The sequence below is a fragment of the Pipistrellus hanaki genome (genome assembly GCF_964339955.1).
Source record: "Pipistrellus hanaki genome assembly, chromosome: 2".
Taxonomy (NCBI): Eukaryota; Metazoa; Chordata; class Mammalia; order Chiroptera; family Vespertilionidae; genus Pipistrellus; species Pipistrellus hanaki.
In genome coordinates, this window is record NC_140504.1 from 117,634,598 (window position 1) to 117,655,057 (window position 20,460).

Here is a 20,460-nt window from a genome sequence, read left to right on the forward strand (position 1 = left end):
CTTCCAGAAGTTTTTTTATGTATTTGGGTACTCCTATATTAAGTGCATATATATTTACCAGAGTTATACCATCTTATTTAATTGCCTCCTTTAGTATTATGAAGTGGCCCTCTTTATCTCCTGTTCTGGACTTCACTTTGAGGTCTATGTTGCCAGATATAAATATTACTACTCCAGCTTTTTTTTTTCATTTCCATTTACCTGAAAAATTATTTTCCATCCCTTCACTATCAGTCTGTGTGAGTCCTTTGTTCTGAGGTGGGTATCTTGTAGACAGCAAATATATGGGTCATGTCTTCTTATCCATTCAGCTATCCAATGTCTTTTGATTGGAGCATTTAATCCATTTACCTTTAAGGTTATTATTGATAGGCACTTGTTAGTCACCATTTTTATTCTTTATGCCTGTGTTCCTTCTTCCCTTTTTGTTTCTTCTATTTACATCAGTCCCTTCAGCATTTCTTGCATTGCTGGCTTGGATAAACTCCCTTAACCCTTGTCTGTGAAGCTCCTGATTTCACCTTCAATTTTGAATGAGAGCCTTGCTAAGTATAGTATTCTTGGATTCATTCCCTTGCTTTGCATCACTATGTATATTTCATTCCATTCCCTCTGGCCTGATGAGTTTCTGTTGATAAAGCATTTGATAGTCTAATGGGAGATCCCTTGTACGTAACTTTCTGTCTCTCTCTGGCAGCCTTTAAGATTCTTTCTTTGTTTTTGATGTTTGCCAATTTAATTATGATGTGTCTTGGTGTCGGTCTTTTTTGGGTTCATCTTATTTGGGACTCTATGTGCTTCTTGGACTTGTATGGCTTTTTTCTTCCAAAGATCAGGGAAGTTTTCTGTTATTATTTCTTCAAACAGGTTTTCTAGTCCTTGCTTCGATTCCTCTCCTTCTGGAACCTCTATTATGCAGATGTTGGTTCATTTCATGTTGTCCCAAATCTCTCATAGGCTCTCCTCCTGTTTGTTGTTTTCTTTCTAGTTGCTGCTGTTTGTTTGTTTGTGTGTGTGTGTGTGTGTGTGTGTGTTTTTCTACCTGTCTTCTAGTTTGCTGATGCAGCCCTCAGCTTTTACTACTCTACCATTAAAGCCTTTCATTGTATTTATTATTGCGGCTATGTCATTCTTCATCTCCTCGATTCCTTTTCATGTTGGTGGCATTCTCATTCAACTCCTTATAATTCTCATAGATTTGTATTTGTCTTCCAGACATTTAAGCACCTTTATAACCATTAATCTGAATTCTTTCTCTGTCCAGTTACTTGACTCCATTTCATTTAATTCTTTTTCTGGTAATTCTTCCCCCCCCCCCCCCCCCCAACCACCTTTGGGATTGTTTTTTTGTTTTTGTCTTTCCATTTTTATTTATTTATTGCTGTATTGTTTTAATTGTTTCTATGTCTTAGATCTAACCGCTTTGCTATCCAGATTCTTTTGGGAGTGGTTCCATGTAGTTGATGATTTTTGGGACCCAGTGGTGCAGTCTCTCATATCCCCTGAGCTTGGTGACCTCGTGGAGCCCCCTACTTGTGCTATTTGGGTTCTTCTGATCTATTTGGGCTTTGAATGTTGATTTCTCATTTGTGGATGAAGTCTCGCCATGGATTGTCAGGAAATGTGACTCATTCCTGGTTTCATTGTGCAAGCTGCTATGGATGTGATCATGGTTCTGGCTCTTGTGAAAAGGGTTGCCTGAGGTCCCAATGGTCTGTGTTCACTGTGATTTCCTGGAGTCCATGGCCTGGGAAGGGATATTGGGGCCTGAGGCTCAGGTACTGTGACTTTGGCCAGTGTTGTGTGACTCTTGCTGAAGGTAGTGTCAATCTCCAATTCACTATGAGGTCCTGGAACCCGTGACCATAGGGAGCAACTGTCCCGTAGTCTGCAGTTGAGGCAGTGGGACTCTGGCCCAAGTGATTTCTTTCTGAAAATTTCCAAGGGGAGTCCAGGAGCCAGCAGCTGGGGATGTGGGAGTCTCAGTGTCTATGGATTAAAGCTGTGTGACCTTGTCCGGGGAGGCAAATCCTCAGTAACTCACCAAGGTGTTCAGAAGCAGGCAGTCAGGAGGGGGAAGTTGTGGATCCTTCAGAGAAGGCTGTGGGCCCTTGGTTGCGGAGGCATGCGCCCAGTGACAGCTCACAGAGGGGCCCAGGTGCTGTCTGCTCATGGGGCCCACATGCTGGAGAGATGCGATTGTGGTGTATTGTGGTGTCCAGATGCTGGCCGCTGGGAAAGGGAACCTCACAGTTTCTGCTTCATGAACCCTTGATTGGGTATGCACATGCCCACCAGCGGCTTACAGTGTCACCCAGGAAGTGTCCACTGGGGCAGTAGGCTCAGGGGGCCTGCGTGCTGGAGCAGTGAGACCATGGAGACCAGATGCTGGTAGCAGGAAGGTGCAAGATCCAGCTTCTGCTGCAGGAGCCCTGTGCCCTTAGTTGAACCACTCATGCCTTGCAGTAGTTCACAGAGGCACCTGGGAGCTCACTCACTCACACCCTCTCGGTCCTGCCAGACACCATCTATTTTCCCACTCTAGATTCTTAAGAAAGCAATCTGCCAATATTGATCAAGAGCAATAAAAGTGGTCTTGCATTTATTTATTTATTACTATTTTATGTCTGGGAATATATTCTAAACACATCCTTGAGAGGTAGAAAAAAATGTCCTTTATAAATAGGTTCCTTAGAGCATTTCTGATAACAGAAAATTATAAGTAACTGAATATCCATTGTCATGATATGTGATCAGTATAAAGACAATATCACTATATAAGATCATTCATGAAATGAACTATGTTCATATGACTATAACTGTTTAATACAGATGTAAACATGGAAATGTAAAAATTGGGGTAGACTGTAAGAAATGGTAGGTTTCTTCTCTTTGAGTTTCTTTAATATTGCCATTCACTCACGGGGGGGGGGGGGGGGGGGATCTAAATTTATCCTGTTTAATATAAAAATGTATATATCCAGTTACATAGATATAAATATAGATAACTTTTTAAAAAGTTTTTGTTTATAATAAACAGCAAAGTTCAAATTGAAAAGGTTTTCAGATTGCAATATAAAGTTTGAATATATGAGCTTTTCTACAGTAAGGCTCAGTCATTGTTTCTAGCAATTGGCTGAGATCCCTATTGCTCTGAGGTACTAAGATATGGCCATTGGGTTAACTGTGGTTCTAGGGTGGTGATGGGTGGATTCCATGCACCGTGCCCTCCCACACAGAGACAAGACGCTGCTTCTCAGGACATCTACGCTGACCCTGGCCCCGGCCCCACGCACGGCCCTCCCAGCCTGCACATGGCTGTCCCCCATGAACGGGACGCTCTCTGGCCCACAGGTGAGCCTCTCTGCCATCCTGATACTGGCTGCAGGTTTCTTAAATAACGTCAACCTAGAAGACGGGGGGGGGGGGGGGGGGGGGGGGGGGGGGGTTGTGTGAAAAGTTTATTTTAAAAGTTTTTTCGAAACTATTTGCTCCTCTTTAAAATTAGCTTCCTCCCATCAGAGAACATTTTCACAAAAGAAAACAATCTGAAGCTAAAATCTACATGAAAGTTGCACCTGGCTCACCCAGTTCTCTTGCCAAGATGGAGATGCAAATTACTCTCTGTGAGGTTTGTGGTTTCCCATGTTTCTTAAGTTAGACAAGCCTCTGGTCAACTTATTCAATGCCACATCCCAGCATTGTTCACCATATACTCATGGACTATGAGGTGTGAGATACAGGTGCACACAGGAAGCATCAAAGTCCCCGGAGCCTCTGGGGACTGACAGTCGGCACCACACTCAAAGGGACACGGCATGAAGGACCACACAGACACCCTGGAAAATGACAGCAGTAGCAGCTGAGCCCCCCAAAGACTGGAACTGCACATGAGCACAACCAACCTTTAAATCTGTGAACACCTATCTGAGACAATAAAGTAGTCTAAATTAAGGGTTTAAATTAAAATTACATTCTAAGACTTCAACTGCTCTTAAAATGTTTCACCAGAAACATCCAGCACGGGAATGCTGGCCACCTTTCCAGCCCCTCACCAATTCAACATCACAGACCACCAAAGCCCCCCACTCCTCTGAAGACTGAGCAGTCAGCACCACACTAGAAGGGACACGTAAAGAATAACTTACAATCATAATGACTCATAAAAAAAATTAAGACTCCCAACATCAAAGAGGAGAGGATTGTAAATTTTTTTTGTAGTAAGGAACATTCTACACACAGCGATGTCTTTAAAAAATAATCTCAGAAATCATCCAGTTTCCATGACTTCCTGGTATCACCCTTAGTGTACAGAGGAAATTAAGACACTGAAAGTTTTAAGAATATTACGTTATGTTATCAGCAAAGCCAGCAGGGTCTTACAGACTGAGGGTTGAGAAGAAAAGAAGGATTCACACTCTAAGATACTTGTTGAAGTGGGGGATGGACACAGAGACCATCTTCATTAACCTCCTCCTCACTCAGACATCGTTCACCGGGCCAGCGGTTTTCAGCCTTTTTCAACTCGTGGCACACAGAGCTAACTACTGGAGAGTCAAGTGTTGCATGTTTTAAAGATTCTTGTGGCACACGGGATGGACATCATGGCACTAGACTCTTCTTTCTACTTTTGTACATGTTTGGATATTTCCACAATAAAATGTTTTTAAGCTGAAACCGGTTTGGCTCAGTGGATAGAGCGTTGGCCTGCAGACTGAAAGGTCCCAGGTTCGATTCCGGTCAAGGGCATGTACCTTGGTCTCGGGCACATCCCCAGTAGGGGGTGTGCAAGAGGCAGCTGATCCATGATTCTCTCTCATCTCATCGATGTTTCTAGCTCTCTATCCCTCTCTCTTCCTCTCTGTGAAAAATCAAAAAAATATATGGAAAAAAAAAGTTTTTAAAAAGCTAATCTTTTCCATTTACATAAGGTACTTAAGAGTTAAAATCATAGAGCCAAGACGGGTTTGGCTCAGTGGATAGAGCGTCGGCCTGTGGCTGAAGGGTCCCGGGTTTGATTCCAGTCAAGGGCATGTACCTTGGTTGCGGCACATCCTCAGTAGGGGGCGTACAGGAGGCAGCTGATGGATGTCCCTCTCTCATCGATGTTTCTAACTTTCTATCCCTCTCCCTTCCTCTCTGTAAAAAGTCAATAAAATATATTTAAAAAAAAGAGAGAGTTAAAATCATAGAGACAAAAAGGAGAATGGTGGTTGCCAGGGGCTGGAGGGAAGGGAGCTCGGGAGTTCGTGTTTAATTGTACAGTGTTTCTGTCTTAGAGCTGAACAGAGTTCAGGAGACGGAGGGTGGTGATTTTTGCACAACATTATGCATGTATTTAATGCCATTAAACTGTACATTTAAAACAGTGAAGATAGTATGTTTTCTGTTGTGTGTTTTTTAACACAATAAAAAAACTGAGAAGGAAAAAGAAGTTAATCTTATATCAATGAATCCTAAAAAGGTAAAAAGTAGTCTGAAAATAGTATCCTTAACTCTTCACCTAAACTGGCCTCTGTATTACCCCAAAATGTAGGAAGAAAGGGAGGGAGGGAGGGAGGGAGGGCGCTCAGTGCACTCACGGCAGGCTCCTCGTTCAGTGTCTGCAGCATCCAGTTTTCCAGGGCCTGGAAGTCCCGGGGACCTTGGTATTTCACACCTTCCTGGCCAGGCTTGAACAGCTTCAAGCTGAAAGGGGAACAGAGGATTTGACAGAGCAGATTTTTAAAGCGCTCCAAACTGCTTGGAGCAAAGAGCACCATCATATCAGGGAGCAAGCTGGTTTAGTGAGGCAGCCAGGGAGTGAGTGACCAGTGGGCTGCAGCCAGGCAGTACCTGCCACTCTCTGATGAAAATTGCAAAAATAATAATAATAATAATAATAATAATAATAATATAGATAATATGTTCATTTAATCCTATAGTCTTTAAATTTTTATATTTTATTCAAGAAAAATAAAGCCGAGGTGGACACATCAAGCCCAAATCTGTGCATTACACCCCAGGCTGCAGGTGTTCACATGTGCAGAACTCTCAAGCTTTCCCTGCCAGGGGTCTGCCCTCCTTCCCAGCTTTAGTAGTTTGTGTCCCGCTTTTTTATATTTTTTAAATGAGAACTGTGATAGAAACAACACTGTATTTCCAGGCTGCCATGACAGCTCCTTGACTTACAAAGCACAAGCATCCAGGTATAAGAAGAACCTTGACAATGGCTAAAGGTTACTCACTTCCCCACAGAGAAGGAATCTTTTCTTTTTCTACACATATTAGCCCCTGAAAAGATCTGCAGAGTATTTAGCATTCCTTTAGAGGTGAGCAAAAGACATCATCAGAGGCTCAAGTTAATGTTTCCAGACCCTGTATCACGCCACCGGTCACGTAAAAACATGCTCGTGATAAAACTTGGTAGAAGGTGTCAAGGAATAGGGGGCAGGATTAATTCTTCTATTGACAGAATTAGTAGAAGATGTCAAGGACGGAGGGGGAAATGTGGCTACTGACAGAAAAACACACAAGACAGGCTTTTTTTGGCAACCCCGCTCATCTGAAACACCCCTGACAATCTACAGCACGCACCTGGAGTCTGCTGGCAGATGCCCAAAATTCAGTGTCAGAATGTAAATGTGCCGCAATCAGAACTGTGGGTTTGACTAGCTAACTCCCCACATGACTTAAAATGAAGTCTCACAGCTACACCAGAAAACCACACATTGGCTGCAGAAGGTCTTTGCATTAAAGCAGGCTTACTGGCCTCACCCAGAAGCAAGATCCTGCGATGGGCTTATTAGGTGACTTTCCTAATGTGCCGCCAACAAAGAATATTCATGCCACTTCCTCAGCAGCCTACACTTTTACAACCGTAACAAAAAGCCAAAAGCTAACTAGATTTGGCAAGAATGCCTGACTTCCTGAAGTTTAATATTGTAAGCAACTCCAAAGTATGATTTCACAATTAAGAATATACTGCTGTAAAAAATAAAGAACTCTTAGCCCTAGTCAATTTGGCTCCATGGATAGAGTGTCGACCTGCGGACTAAAGGGTCCCGGATTCGATTCCAGCCAAGGGCACATGCATGCACAAAGTAGCAAATCAATGATTCTTTCTCATCACTGATGTTTCTATCTCTCTCTCCCTATCAATTAAAAAAAATATTTAAAAGAAAAAGGAAAGAACTCTGAAATCAATTTTAAAAAATATTTAAAAGAAAAAGGAAAGAACTCTTATCATTTGCAATAGCATGGATGGACCTGGAGAGCATTATGCCAAGCAAAATAAGCCAGTCAGAGAAAGATAAATATCACTCAATGACCTCACTCATTTGTGGAATATAATGAACAACATAAACTGATAAACAAAAGTACATCCAGAGACATTGAAACATCGAACAGTCTGTCAGTCTTCAGAGGGAAGGTAGTGGAGGGTGAGGATGGGGAGGTAAGAGATCAACCAAAAGACTTTTATGCATATAAGCATAACCAATGACACAGAGGGTGAGGGCATGAGCTGGGGGTGGCCAATGGGGAAAAAAGGAGACCTATGTAATACTTACATGTAATACTTTAAACAATAAATAATTTTAAAAAAAGAAGAGGAATGCCCAGACCCAGCCCTGGGACCGTAGAAAGCTCTGGAAACATGTGCTTGGCCCGGAGAACTAGAAGATGCTACTGTCCTCTCTACCTGCTTTCTCCCTCCCAAGCATCTCTCTCCAAAGAGCTTCAGGATCCTCAAATACCAGAAAGGCGTTGTCAAACTCATTCCCCATTTCTTTGCTAACTTTAAAAATCAGTAAAACCCAACCTGTGCTATTTTTCCAACATGGTGTGCTTTGAGCAAAAACAAAACAAAAATTTTTAAAAATCTCTTTTTCATGGACTGAAAACTTCTCTGCCTGCCCACGTCTGAGATTCTTCCTGAAGTTCATAGAGCCTAGAAATAAAATTAGAGCTTCCTCTACAGGCTTTTCGGTCTGACTTCAATTCTCTCTGTGGAGGGAGAGAGAGCTGCAGGATATAAGGCCAAACTGTTCTGCTGGCATTTGGGAGTTTTTGGTCATCTATTTCTTTTTCAAGGAGACCTCCTGGGAGCAAATGTATAGGTCACTGTGGAAAACAATGTGACAAAAGTTCTGCTACAAGCAATGAGGTAGTGCTATGGACCGAACTGTGTCTCCCAAATCAGATCTGCTGCCGTCCTGACCATATGAGAATGTGGCCTATGTAGAAAGAGTATATTTACGGAGGTAAGTTAAACTGAGGTTAATAAGGTGCGCTCTCATTTACTATGACTGTGTGCTTATGAGAAGGAGAAATTTGGACACCTGGAGAGAAGGCCACATGAAGATGGAGGACCGGAGGGGTGCATCTACACCCCAAGCAACACTGAAGATTGCTAGCAAACCCCCAGAAGCAGGGAAGAGGCAAGGCTTCCCTGACAGGTTTCGAGGGAGCATGGCCCTGCTGATGCCTTGATTTTGAGCTGCTGGCCTCCAGCACTAAGAATAAACGTCTATTCTTTTCAACCAGCAGTTTGTGTGCTCTTATGGCAGCCCTACGAGCCTCTTTTAGCCTGCCCCTGCTCACGTTCTCCCAGAGGAAGGAGGTTATTTTCTGGCTCCACAGGAGGACCTCAACACCTTCCTGAGCAGTCAGCCACCTGCAGGGGCACGGAAACTCACTGCCTCCCTCTCCAATCCTCGTCTCCAGTGACAGGGGCCAGGAAGAATAACACAAAGGCAGATATAGCGACACACACACCCCATGCTCAGGCTTTGACATCCGCTACTCGATTCAGGCCTTGCAAATAAAAGCTCAACAGGTAACCTGAACACCCTCCTGTGACTACATTTTATTCAGCACATCCGCCTCCTGCCTTCAATGAAACTAATCTCTCCTCAGGCACCTGTGTGTCATGGGCATGCAGGGTCCTTCCCAAATCACATCCAGCATAGTGAGAAGCTCACTTTGCTTTGTTTTCAAACACAAAGCCAATGTTTTATTTGGGAGACCTTATAATAGAAAAACATGTAAATTGACCATACCTCCGCTACGCCCACCAGCCAATCAGGAGTAAGTATGCAAATTAGGACAAAGATGGCAGCTGCCCAGCTCTCCAGGCGCCTGCTATGAAAGGGAGGGCGGGGGGTGAAGGGATCTATAGGAGTGGCACTCCCCAACAGCCAAGACAAAGATGGCAGTCTGTAGCAAAGATGGCAGTCTGTAGGGAACATGGCAGACTCCGGCCGGAGCAAAGGCCTGGGTCCCAGGTGCCGGAGGAAAATCGATGCTGGAAGCCAAGGGAAGAAAGGCCTATTGCACGGATCTCTTTGTGCAACGGGCCTCTAGTCTTCTTAATGAAAATCAGGACACGTGACCCAACATGGATCTTTTAAAATCTGCGAAGAACGTCTATGGAGTTGCAGCCAGATAACTCATATAGTCAAGTCCAGGTGGAACCTCTCCTCCCCTCTCTGCTGCCCCTACCGTGCGCCCTCAGCCCTGTGACAGCTCCTGTTGTTCCGCCTTCCCTCTGGCAGGGCTGGTGGTGCACACAGTGGGCCAGCTGTTTCAGAGCGGCCACCGCAGTCAACCCTCGCTGCGGCCCCTGCACTTTGAGGTCACAGGCTCTCAATAGGTGAGCAGCTATCTCCTCTCCTGCTCCTACGACTCAGTGACGGCTTCTTTGGGACACTCCATCCAAGCAGAGTTTACTTTAAAGGCAATGCGATGACGCCAGGACACTGGTGCCTTTAGAAAAGGGACACACGGTGGGAAATTTTATCTCTATGTGACCTGACTTGGTGCAGACTTTAACTATGACACGTAGATTAGCAAGCATTCACCAAAGACCAAGAATTCCAGAGACCTATGTGGAAATGCCGAATTTCCAAATGTCAGGGGAAACCTAACATTGCTGGGTATGCTCAGAGTGGTGTTTGCACACATTCTGTTTCATAACCATGTCCAGGGGAGTGGGGTGAGTCTCAGCGTCCTACTTTAGACTCAGAAGTCAGCCCGTGTGGCCAGAGTTACACGGTTAACTAGACGGTGGGGCTGGGATTCAACCCCGGCTTCTGGGTTCCAGCCCAGAGTTCCTTCCGCTTTTCCATCCTGACTCCCAGGCTGGGAGGTAAGCTCAGGTTTTGGATAGACTTTCCTTAGTCTATCAATGTGAACAAGTATTTCTGTGGCTGCAGCAGCCAACCCCTCCGCCGCCCGCCCTCTTTTGGAGAAGGCTCTCCCCCGCCGTGCGGCCTGAATGGGGCTGTTTTCCTATGAGATCCGGCCTCTCTGTTCCCGAATGAACACCCGCCCATGCTGGGCCAGTGAGTAGTGACCCAAGTCCACCCTGGCATCAGAGCCAGAGCCAGAAGATAGAGGCATCTTAAGGGAGACCCATAAAAACAGACCCCCAAATCTCTGCAGCTGAGTTTCAGAGCTCCCCTCACAGTCTTCTTTGTTTATTAAGTCAGTTTCCATTTCTATGTCTTAAAACCAAAAACCCTTTTAACTGTCATGGAAGGAAGTCATGTTACTTGTCAGAAACACTGTATCCCACTTTGTTACCTTTCTGTCCAAAAGAAATAGCCTTGTGCTAGTCACATGGAAATTACTCTAGGAAGATGCTTAGGAATAACAGAGTGATCAAAAATCAATACTGAGCCGAAACCGGTTTGGCTCAGTGGTAGAGCTTCGGTCTACAGACTGAAACGTCCCAAGTTCGATTCCGGTCAGGGGCATGTACGTTGGTTGCGGGCACATCCCCGGTAGGGGGTGTGCAAGAGGCAGCTGGTCGATGTTTCTCTCTCATCGACGTTTCTAGCTCTCTATCTCTCTCCCTTCCTCCCTGTAAAAAATCAATAAAATATATTAAAAAAGAAAAGAAAAGAAAAATCAATACTGAATAGATGACAAAATCTGTACTCAATTGTGTAATGTCCTCTTGAACATCCAACCTGACAGGACCTCATAGAGACCATCATTTTTACCTTGAAAACACATGTTCCTATAAACAGGAAAACCCAACACTGATTAATGAAAGGTTTTTCCCATAGAAGGTACAATACAAAAAGACACCTAGTATAGACCTGGTGTTAAATATAATCTTTCTTAACAACAGGGACGGCCTGCTTAAATTCAGCAGCCCCTCGCGCCTCAGAACTACAAAGGAAGGTACCAAAATATGAGTTGGGCTTTCTTTGGCCAAAGGCAGCTGGCCAGAGATGTGGAAAACCTGGAAGACACGGGAAGCACGTGCCCTCCCTACTTACGTGGGGTATCCTCGCACCCCCTGTTCGGAGCACACGTCTGAGCTGGCCGTGCAGTCCACTTTAGCCACGTAGATTTTGGCATCTTCCATGTTGTTGTACTTGTCTCCCAGTTCATTCCAAGTAGGCTGCAGCCGCTGGCAGTGTCCGCACCTATATCAGGGTGGGAGTAACAAGTATACTGAGTGCAGGGTCAGAGGCTGCCCAACCCCTGCCCCCTTTCAGCCATTTCCACGGGCAATGGGGCTCTCTGACTCCTTCCTTACACCACAGCAGAGATGGGTTAGCTCACAGCAGTGCAAAACCTCATTCCCCTGCTTACAACCCACCCACCTGAAAGTCCCCGCAGTTTTCTTACCATGACATCCAAATTTCGCAAGGTACTGACTGCTAGGTCCTCCCGAGGTGCCCCTCCTGAGCTCCCCCTTCACCCCGTGCCCCAGCTGCCTCCTGCCCCTGCAGGCCCCCCTGTCCTCCACTGCAGGACCCGCAGCTTTCTGAAAGGGCCAGAGCTGCGTCACTACACGCGCTCTGGTGCCTCCTCCCTAAACCCTCCTAGCTAACTGCTGTTTGCCCTTCAGGTTGGTTTAGGTGTCCCTTCCTCCAGCCCTGACTTCTCAGGCTATTCGGTGCCCATTCTCTTCTCTTTCTCTACTGATGCAGCCTAGCACTTTTTGCTATAATTGCCTCTTTATTATTTAGTCAGGTCTCCTCTACTATATACCCAATATCTGCAAATGCAAGGCTACCCCAAAATTAAATCAATTCTGCACACTCTCCTGAATGAGAAGCTTTAAAAAAGTTTGTGTCCACACACACTTCTAAATTTGATATAACCAAATGTATGCTTATAATGGTCATTGTATGAGTTTAACTACACAGAGATATTTTTAAATCGCCAATCATTTAAATTAATGTTAACTTGGAATTATTGGTTCGTGCTGTTCTTTACACTTCTTAACAGCATCAGCATCTTTCCCATCAATTAAATCTATTGTCATATAGCTGATCTTCTTTATCGTCTGCTGTCTGCGGTGCCATGACTGAATTCTAGAAACTTTGTATCAAGCTTCAAGCGGTCATGTATCATTACGGCACATGGGTACTTTTTCCCCATTCACCCGCTAAGTGTGTTTGCATGGTGTCTACAATGTAACTGCTTGCTGTGCTGCTTTCTAAAGTGACCTTTAATGCTTTGAGGATGCTTGCTTATCCTCAAAGTAATTTCTCAGTTAAATAATTTCTTCTCTGACAGATATCTCTACAATACACATCTAAAAGTAGCACAAAAAAAGTTTGCTTTAAGCCAATGTATCTTCCCTAATCAGCACTTTCTTGGGAAGCTAAGAGAATCCCTGCTTTCTATGATATTCCAAAAACAATATGACTCCCTCTTTTCTGAAAGATAATTGTGGGGGGAAACCAATGTAATATCTATGTATATGTGGTAAAGGGGCCAAGACGACAGCATAATCTTTTCACAACTGTGTTCTCTGCATCTAGCACGTGCCTGTGGTATACTAATTTCTCAGGGATAGAGCCACAGGTGCCGTGTAGTTAGCACTTCCGGTTTGGGGCCTCCTGGCTGCAGTGTGACCTGAGACCAGCTGATTCAGAAGGTGTCTTTGGCCATGGAGCAGAGCAAAGCCACCTGGTCCTGCCAAGGAGGTGGCCCCAACCTTCACCGCACCGTCACCACAAGGTTTAGTGTGACCTGCAAACCAGTCCTAGAGAAGATACTGGCACAAGACCCACAGTGGGACCACCCTACATCTGTCAAGTTCAGGGCAAAAATACAAGGTCGATGTTTTCATTGCATGGTACCCCTGATCTCAAACCACATGTGGGCTTCCAGCATCCCACAGAAACTGAAACCGGAATGACATGGGGGGGTTGGGGGAACCCACTGCATATTCTGAGTTCCAATCTGCTGTTAAAGTGTAACTTTTAAATGTCGTCATAGAAAACCCCCACATATCTGTTTAAATACTTCATAGTAGACTATTCAGAGGCAAAATAAAAACTTTAAGTTACTTTTCTGGGGGCATCCACCTAAATAAACCACATACAATGAAAAAAGAATTTACTTAATACCAAGAGCTCAAATTTCCCAGTCTTCTCCCTCACTCAGTCCAGGACTAGCTGGTATTACAGATTCTCCAAAATTAATACTCCATTCCATGCATGGACTTATTATGTCTACATGCCATTTTTTTCTTCTAAAAATAAAGAGAAAATACAAAGACAGATTTATTCCACTGGAATTAGCTCCAATTAAGTACTGTATATAATTGAAATAGTTACTCTAAGAATATTCCTTCCCAAAGTAACTATTAATACTGAATAATTATTTTATGTACTTTTCTATACCAGTGTACTTTTTATGTATAGAAAAGTACATAAAAATAATTATTTTAATGTACTTTTCTATACCACTTTTTCTATATCAGGTTCTAAAAATCCAAGTCAGCTGAAACCGGTTTGGCTCAGTGGATAGAGCGTCGGTATGTGGACTGAAAGGTCCCAGGTTTGATTCTGGTCAAGGGCATGTACCTTGGTTGTGGGCATATCCCCAGTAAGGGGTATGCAAGAGGCAACTGGCCGATGTTTCTCTCTCATCGACGTTTCTAGCTCTCTATCCCTCTCCCTTCCTCTCTGTGAAAAATCAATAAAATATATTAAATAAATAAATAAATAAATAAATAAAAATCCAAGTCAGTTGGTTCTTGAGAACTTGAAACACTGTTAATACATGATAGCTGTGACTCAAACCCACCCCCGAAAGTTGATTTAACTCCAAATAAACTGAATACGGTCCAGTAATAACTTGAATATGGGGAGAAAGGGGGAAAAGTTCCTCCATCTTCTGCCAGCACGTTTTCTGAATAGGCTGTTTTTCTTAGGCATCTTCTCTCTGTTCCTTCTCCATCCCTTTCCCACACCTCAATGGGCTTCTCCCTCACAGTGGGGAAGGAGGCCGACTTCTGCAATGAGCCTGCAAACTGCCTTGAGCCCAAACACTAGCTTTCTGCTCACCTCGGAGGCACCTAGGAAGAAAAACACCACCTGTGCTGGTGCAAATCCTTCCTAGGACAATTCTCAGGGTAGGGGTCTCTGAGGTTAGCCCTACCCAGAACTATGGCAGGAGGTGCCGTCCTTTCTCCGCGGTGAGTTCTGCCATCTCACACTTTCTAGAGGAGCAGGCCCGGGAGAGCGGAGGGGAGGAGGGGCCAGAAGCCAGCCGGGAGCTCCAGCCATGGGCTCCGGCCCTCAAGAGCGCAGCCCCGTCCCCTGGAGCTGCGGGCGCGGCCCCAGAATTCGCACTACACTCGCGGCTCGGGAACCCTCTTCCGCCTGGGCCACCCTTCCAGAGTGGGAATTCACACCTCAGTGAGTTCCTATTCTCCAACTAAACCCTCAGGCAGGCGGTGAGCCCGGCACAGACCCCGCGGCAGGACCCCCGGTCCCCACTGGCCGCCGCACGCGGCCCGGCCCCGCCGCTCAGCCAGGCCTCCGGCCGCGCACAAGTTTGGGGAGGGGCCCGAGGGGTGGCCCCTAGGTTTCCAGCAGCCCCAGAGCCCCGCGAGCGCCCTTCCCCTGGTCGGGTGCGTGGACCCGGGGGAGGGGGCCTAAGGGAGGAAGGGACGGCCCATTCCGGCTCCCGGGTCGGGACCGCCCCCTCCTGCTCCGCCCCGGCCGCCCGGCGCCACGTCAGCCACGAGCGCCCCGGCCCGCCCCGCGGCCCGCGGGGTCCCACAGCCCAGGCCCCGGCCCGGCGCCGCTCCGGGGGCGCATTCTGCGGGGCCCGAGGGGACGGCGCGTGCAGTTACCAGGGCGCGAAGAACATGACGAAGTGCGCGGCGCTCCGGATCCCGTGCGTGAACATGTCGCCCGTGTACAGGTGCTTGGTGTGCGGGTCCTCCGGCTCCCCGCCGAACGCCGGGAGGGGCTCCTGCGCCGCCGCGCCCGGCACCTGGGCCCCCGCGCCCCAGCGCCCGCGCCCGCCGGGGCCGAGCAGCAGCAGCAGCAGCGCGGCCGGCGCCAGCAGCCGGGGCCGCGCGGGGAGGAGGCGTCCGGGGCGCGCGGGCATCGCGGCGGGGCTGGCGCGTTCCTACCGGCGGCCGGTCCCTTCCGCGGCGCCCCCGCGGCCGCCCGCCCCGCGCCGCCCCCCGAGGCCGCGCCCCCTCCTGGCCCCGCCCCGCCCGCCCCGCTCGGCGCCCGCGCGGGCCCTGCCTGAGTGCGCGCTCCCGCGGCGCCGGAGAGCGGGGCGGGAGTTGGGGTAGTCCCACCGGGCCCCTGCGCTTCCCCAAACCCAAACAGTGCCCGCTGAGCTCAGAGCAAGGGTGAGGGTTGGAGGGGCGGAGACCAGGCAGGAACGCCACAGAGGGAATGTCAGCCTCAGCCTCGGGTAATCTTGGCATACAGAGACCCGGCCTTTTGGGCAAAGGGAAGAAAAGAGATGGCTGTCAGCAGAATGAAGGAAATTGAGCAAAAGTGGGTGGGGTGTGCACCTGGATGAGTCAAATTCTTGGCGAGACATCAACTGTGATTCTGAGTCTGAGCTCAAAGGTGTGATGGAACCCTTGCCTGTTACCCCTGCCCTGCCTTAACTTGGGGGAGAATAGGGGGAGAAACTCAGAGAAGCCTCTTGTAGACAAGTCCTGCAGGCCTCCTCCTTACAAGACTAGCTGGTGTGTCTGACCGCGCCCTAAGTCATGGTGCATGAGAGTTAGAAAGATGAATGACAACATCCCTCCTCCCGCTGAACCTGTCCCTGTGGATGGCTGAAAGGTATCCCCTGGTCTTGGGCACCTCACAATTCACACTGCACACAGCCCTATTGCTTATGGCAATGGAAGCTTCAGATCGTGCCCTGGGGATCCGAAACTAAATGAGGGACCATCCATGGTTAGCTTCCTGGGTCCTGCTTGGTCCTTGATTATCCTCATTCTGGGAAACTGGAGGCCGGGACTCCAGACCTGGCATCAGGGGAAGAGCCCACCGATGCACCTGTCATGACAGGGCTCCAGCAGTGGCTGAACCTTTAGCCAGGATTTACCGAATACCAAAACCATTAATTTACATTCAAAACCTATTCTCCCCACTGAAGCTTAAACATGAGAACCATTCCCCACTCGTCTCTCATTTCCCTTTGCTCTAATTGAAACCAAGCACATTCCTTAGAGCTATTATTTCTTCCACTATTCTCAGAATTTATACCCTGAACCCTTAATACTGGCCTGTTGTAATAGCTTTCTAAGGAAGGACCTCTTTTCTTCAGGATTGATTTCCCTAAAGCCTGCCTTTGACCATGATAGTTTGCTGCTCAACACCCCAGCCTCAAGGTAAGACACATTCTCAAGGCCCTCTGTGATGTGATTCCACCTGCTTGGTGTCCTCAATAAAACTCACTATTACACATCCAGGGATCCTTTCCCATAACCTATTGCCAGACTCTCATCTCTGTCCTCCTGCAAATCTCATACTTCCCAAACCCTTCCATTGTGATGTTGGGAAATTCCAACAAAAGATTAGCACACATTCTTATTGCAACCACTTCTTAGTACAAGTGTAGAAACAGGAGCCCTCTCAGAGAGCCACGGTTTGCTGCTCTGGTGACTAATGAGTTAGCCGACCACTGCCTCAGAGCCAAGACATGCAGAAGGTAGCTTTCCTGCTCCCCACTGCTCCCAAACCAGTTCTTCACCTTCTGCTGGCCAACCCCCAGCTCCCATGTAATTGATGTCATTAGGTGTGGCATTTACTGCTCTGCTGCTTCCTGTCATCTCTCTATGTTCATCATCTAACTTCTTCCAGGTCACTCCCCCCACCGGCACCCCATTCACCCCATTCACTGAAGACTTTGCTTCCGGGCCACCCCTTTCCTGTCTTCATTCCTGGTATCTTCAACCTCTAGGTGGATGGTCATCTGTTTGTCCTTCAGGGACTTCCTCCAAAAACGGAAACCCTACAACTTGGCATCACCAGAAACTGCACTGTCTTCAAAATCCAAAGGCATCCAACTCTGCCCAACACCTCTTGCACTTACAGTTCACTTTGCTCACAATCCCCTCATCATGACCTGTGAGCTCCCAATCCCACCATCTCACTGTCTCCTCACCATCCCTTGCCTCCTGATCAAATTATATCCCATCCTTGTACTGACTACCTTGCCATCCTCTCCTGCAGTGATGCTGAAAAGCCTAAAAGTTAGTTTTTCCACTGTATGCAATCCCCTCTCCACCCTCTTTCAGTCATCATCCCTCTCAGCTGTCAACATGACCTCATAATTCTCTCAGAAATTGAAGCCAAAAAGCATGCCCTCCCTCATCCTTTCACCACCAAATCTGCACAGCCCCGCAGGAGCCTCTTCCCCCTCTTCCTCTGGTTACACAGATAGAAATTATCCTCCTCCTAGCGAGGCCAGTCCTCCAGAGGTGTTTTAGAGCCATTCCAGGTCCTAGTCCCTGGAACCTCTGAGTGTGACTTTACAAGACAAAGGAGACTTTGAGGGTCATTAAAGAGGAACGATCTTGAGGTGGGGAGATTATCCTGGGTATCTGGATAGGCCCTAAGTGTAATCTCGAGCGTCCTCATAATAAAGAGGCGGAGGAAATTTGACTGTGGATGAGCAGACAGTGTGACCAGAGCAGAGAGGTTTGAAGATGCTTCACTGCTTACTGAAAACAGAGGAAGGGACAATGAACCAGGGAATGCAACTCAGAAGCTGGAAAAAGTGAAGAAAGATTCTTCCCTAGAGCCTCCAGAGGAGCTTTTGGCCCTACTGACAATTTGACTGTAGTCCAGTGAAACTAGTATTTGAATTTCTGACCTCCAGAACTGGAAGAGAATAAATGAGTGTTTCAAGTCCCACAGTTGGTGGTAGTTTGTTAGAGCAGGCATGGAAACTCATACACCATCTCAGCTCAAAGACCTCTCTCCCTCAGCTGTCTCTCTCCTGCATGAATTTCGGCTGTTGTCTCTCTCTATTGGATCATTTCCATCTTTGTGCAAACATACTTTAGTATCTCCTAACTTAAATACTTTTTAAAGCCCCTTGACCTCATATGCCCAGCCACTATCCCAATTCTTTGTATTTTATTTTATTACTTTCAGAGAGAGAGAAGACAGGAGGGAGGGAGGGAGAGAAGGAGAGAGAGAGAAACATCAGTGCGAGAGAGAAACATCAGTTGGTTGCCTCCCACATGTGTCTGGGGCCCGCAATCTGGATATGTGCCCTAACCAGGAACCAAACCCGCCACCTTTTGGTGTACAGGCTGACACTCCAACCAACTGAGCCAGGGCTATCACAATTCTTTAGTTTCCCTTCATAGCAAAATCTTACAAGGATTATCTGCATTTCACTTTCCATTAATTCTTTAGCACATGCCATTCTGGTTCCCATGCCCACCATACACCTGTCACTGCAGAGGCCTGCATTGGCAAGTCAGAAGAATACTTTGCTCTCCTCATCTCCCAGGCTTCTTGGCAGCTTCAGTACAGGCTTGGTCTCCAACCCACTTTTCTTCTCTCTACACTAACTCCCTAAGTGTTCCCATTCATAGCCATGGCCTTAGACACTGTCTATATGTGATGACTCCAAATTTTATGTTACCAGCTGAGGTCTTTCTCTGAGCATTCACTATCTACCTGATGTCACCATTTGTTTATATTACAGGTGTAGCCAAAACCAAACTTGTGATTCCCCACAGCCATCTGCTTGTCCTTTGGTTTCTCCGCCTCTGTAAACGCTGCTATTTGCTCAAAGCGGAAACGTGGGTTGTTACATCCTGTGTTCCCCTTTATCCTTAGTGCTGTGTCTCAATCCGGACTCCAGCCCCCACTCACATCAGCAAGCTCAATCGTTTTCATTTCTGAAAGCCAACTCCAGTCGACTGATGGCTTCCACGACTGCCATATCCCTTCTTGTTTTGTCATTTGAAATAGCGTCCTAATGGTTATGTTACCATCCATGTGTCCCTCCCATAGCAGTGGGAATTGAATCACCTCCTTTTTCACTTACCGTCCTTCAGTGGCTTCCTTGTCACCTTGAATAAATTCCCAGCTCTTTGCCTTGACCTTCAGGGCCTTTGGGAAAGACACACTCTCCTGCTGCACGCGAGCCCGGCTCCCCCAGGTTCTAGCCATTTCGGATGATTCTTCGTACCCTCCACATGTTTCCCTCCTCTGCACCTACAGTGCCCAGTGCCTGCTCCCTCTCTTGTCTTCCCCTGTGACTGGCCTCCTTGTGCCCTCAGGCCTCCTTTTTTTTTTTAAGGGTTTCAAATTGAAGATTTCATTAACATGGTAGTTGTCTTTGTAACATGTGCAGACACACTTGCACATTCAAAATGATCTGCCTCCCCCCCCCCCGGGTGGGGGGAGGAGACTTTGTATGCCTAAGGGGAAAATGAAAAATTTTTAAATTTCTATAGGTTTTCATTATCTTAGGCAATAATGTCCATTATTACCCCCTCAGGGTCACCTTCCCCAAGCATCTCTCTGGCGCAGCCTTCCTCTGCCCGCTGTGCTCTCCCCGTTGCTGCATCACTGCACGGCCCCTTTCCCAACTTGATGCTGTCTTGTTGCAGATTTGTGTGTTAAGTTAGTTAACTGCCCTTCTCCAATGGTGAGCCCCATGAAGGCCACACCTACCTGTCATATTCATCACTATCTTCCGGAACCCAAACTCCTGCCACAGATAGATGCTTACCTGTGTTGGGTGAAGGAGCCCATCTTTCCACCCAAATCTGTCTCCCCGGCTCCACGAAGACTCGATGACTTAGTCTTGGCTGTTCCCTTTGCTGGGAATGACATCCCCCTCCCCCCTCCCCTGCATCAGTCACATCCTGCCTTCCCTGGAGGGCCCAGCAACAGAAATGCCCCACATGCAGCTGTGCTCACCCTCTCAAGCCCCAGGCTCAGGGTCGGACCTGTGGCTTTGTGTGATAGCAGCTACCCATGCCTCTGCTAGAGCCCCACCCTGAGCACCTGAAGACAGAGAAGTTAAATTGTATAACAACGAAGTGAATACAACTTTCTCAGGGAAGACTTTTCTAACCCCAGAAGAAAGCTGCTCCCTGCCCCCACTGTGCTGCCATATTGTCCTTTCCCTCGTACCCCTGAATAGAAGAGTCATTTGTGTAATTTTTGTTTAGTGTCAGGCTTCCACTCTAGTTTCCGTGGGCAAGGC

At 47.2% G+C, this 20,460-nt stretch overlaps 1 protein-coding gene across 1 annotated transcript in view; it reads right to left on the minus strand.

Annotated features, from left to right (window-relative positions):
* Window positions 1-15,432, minus strand: part of TXNDC5 (thioredoxin domain containing 5) — a 35,242-nt gene extending 19,810 nt beyond the window's left edge. Inside the window, exons 1-3 of the mRNA XM_084875606.1 lie at window positions 15,098-15,432; window positions 11,271-11,420; window positions 5,583-5,688 (exon numbers count right to left, since the gene is read on the minus strand). Coding sequence (XP_084731732.1) covers window positions 5,583-5,688; window positions 11,271-11,420; window positions 15,098-15,357 — 516 coding nt within the window. The 5' untranslated portion in view covers window positions 15,358-15,432. The remainder of the gene's footprint in view (window positions 1-5,582; window positions 5,689-11,270; window positions 11,421-15,097) is intronic.
* Window positions 15,433-20,460: the final 5,028 nt, after the last annotated feature.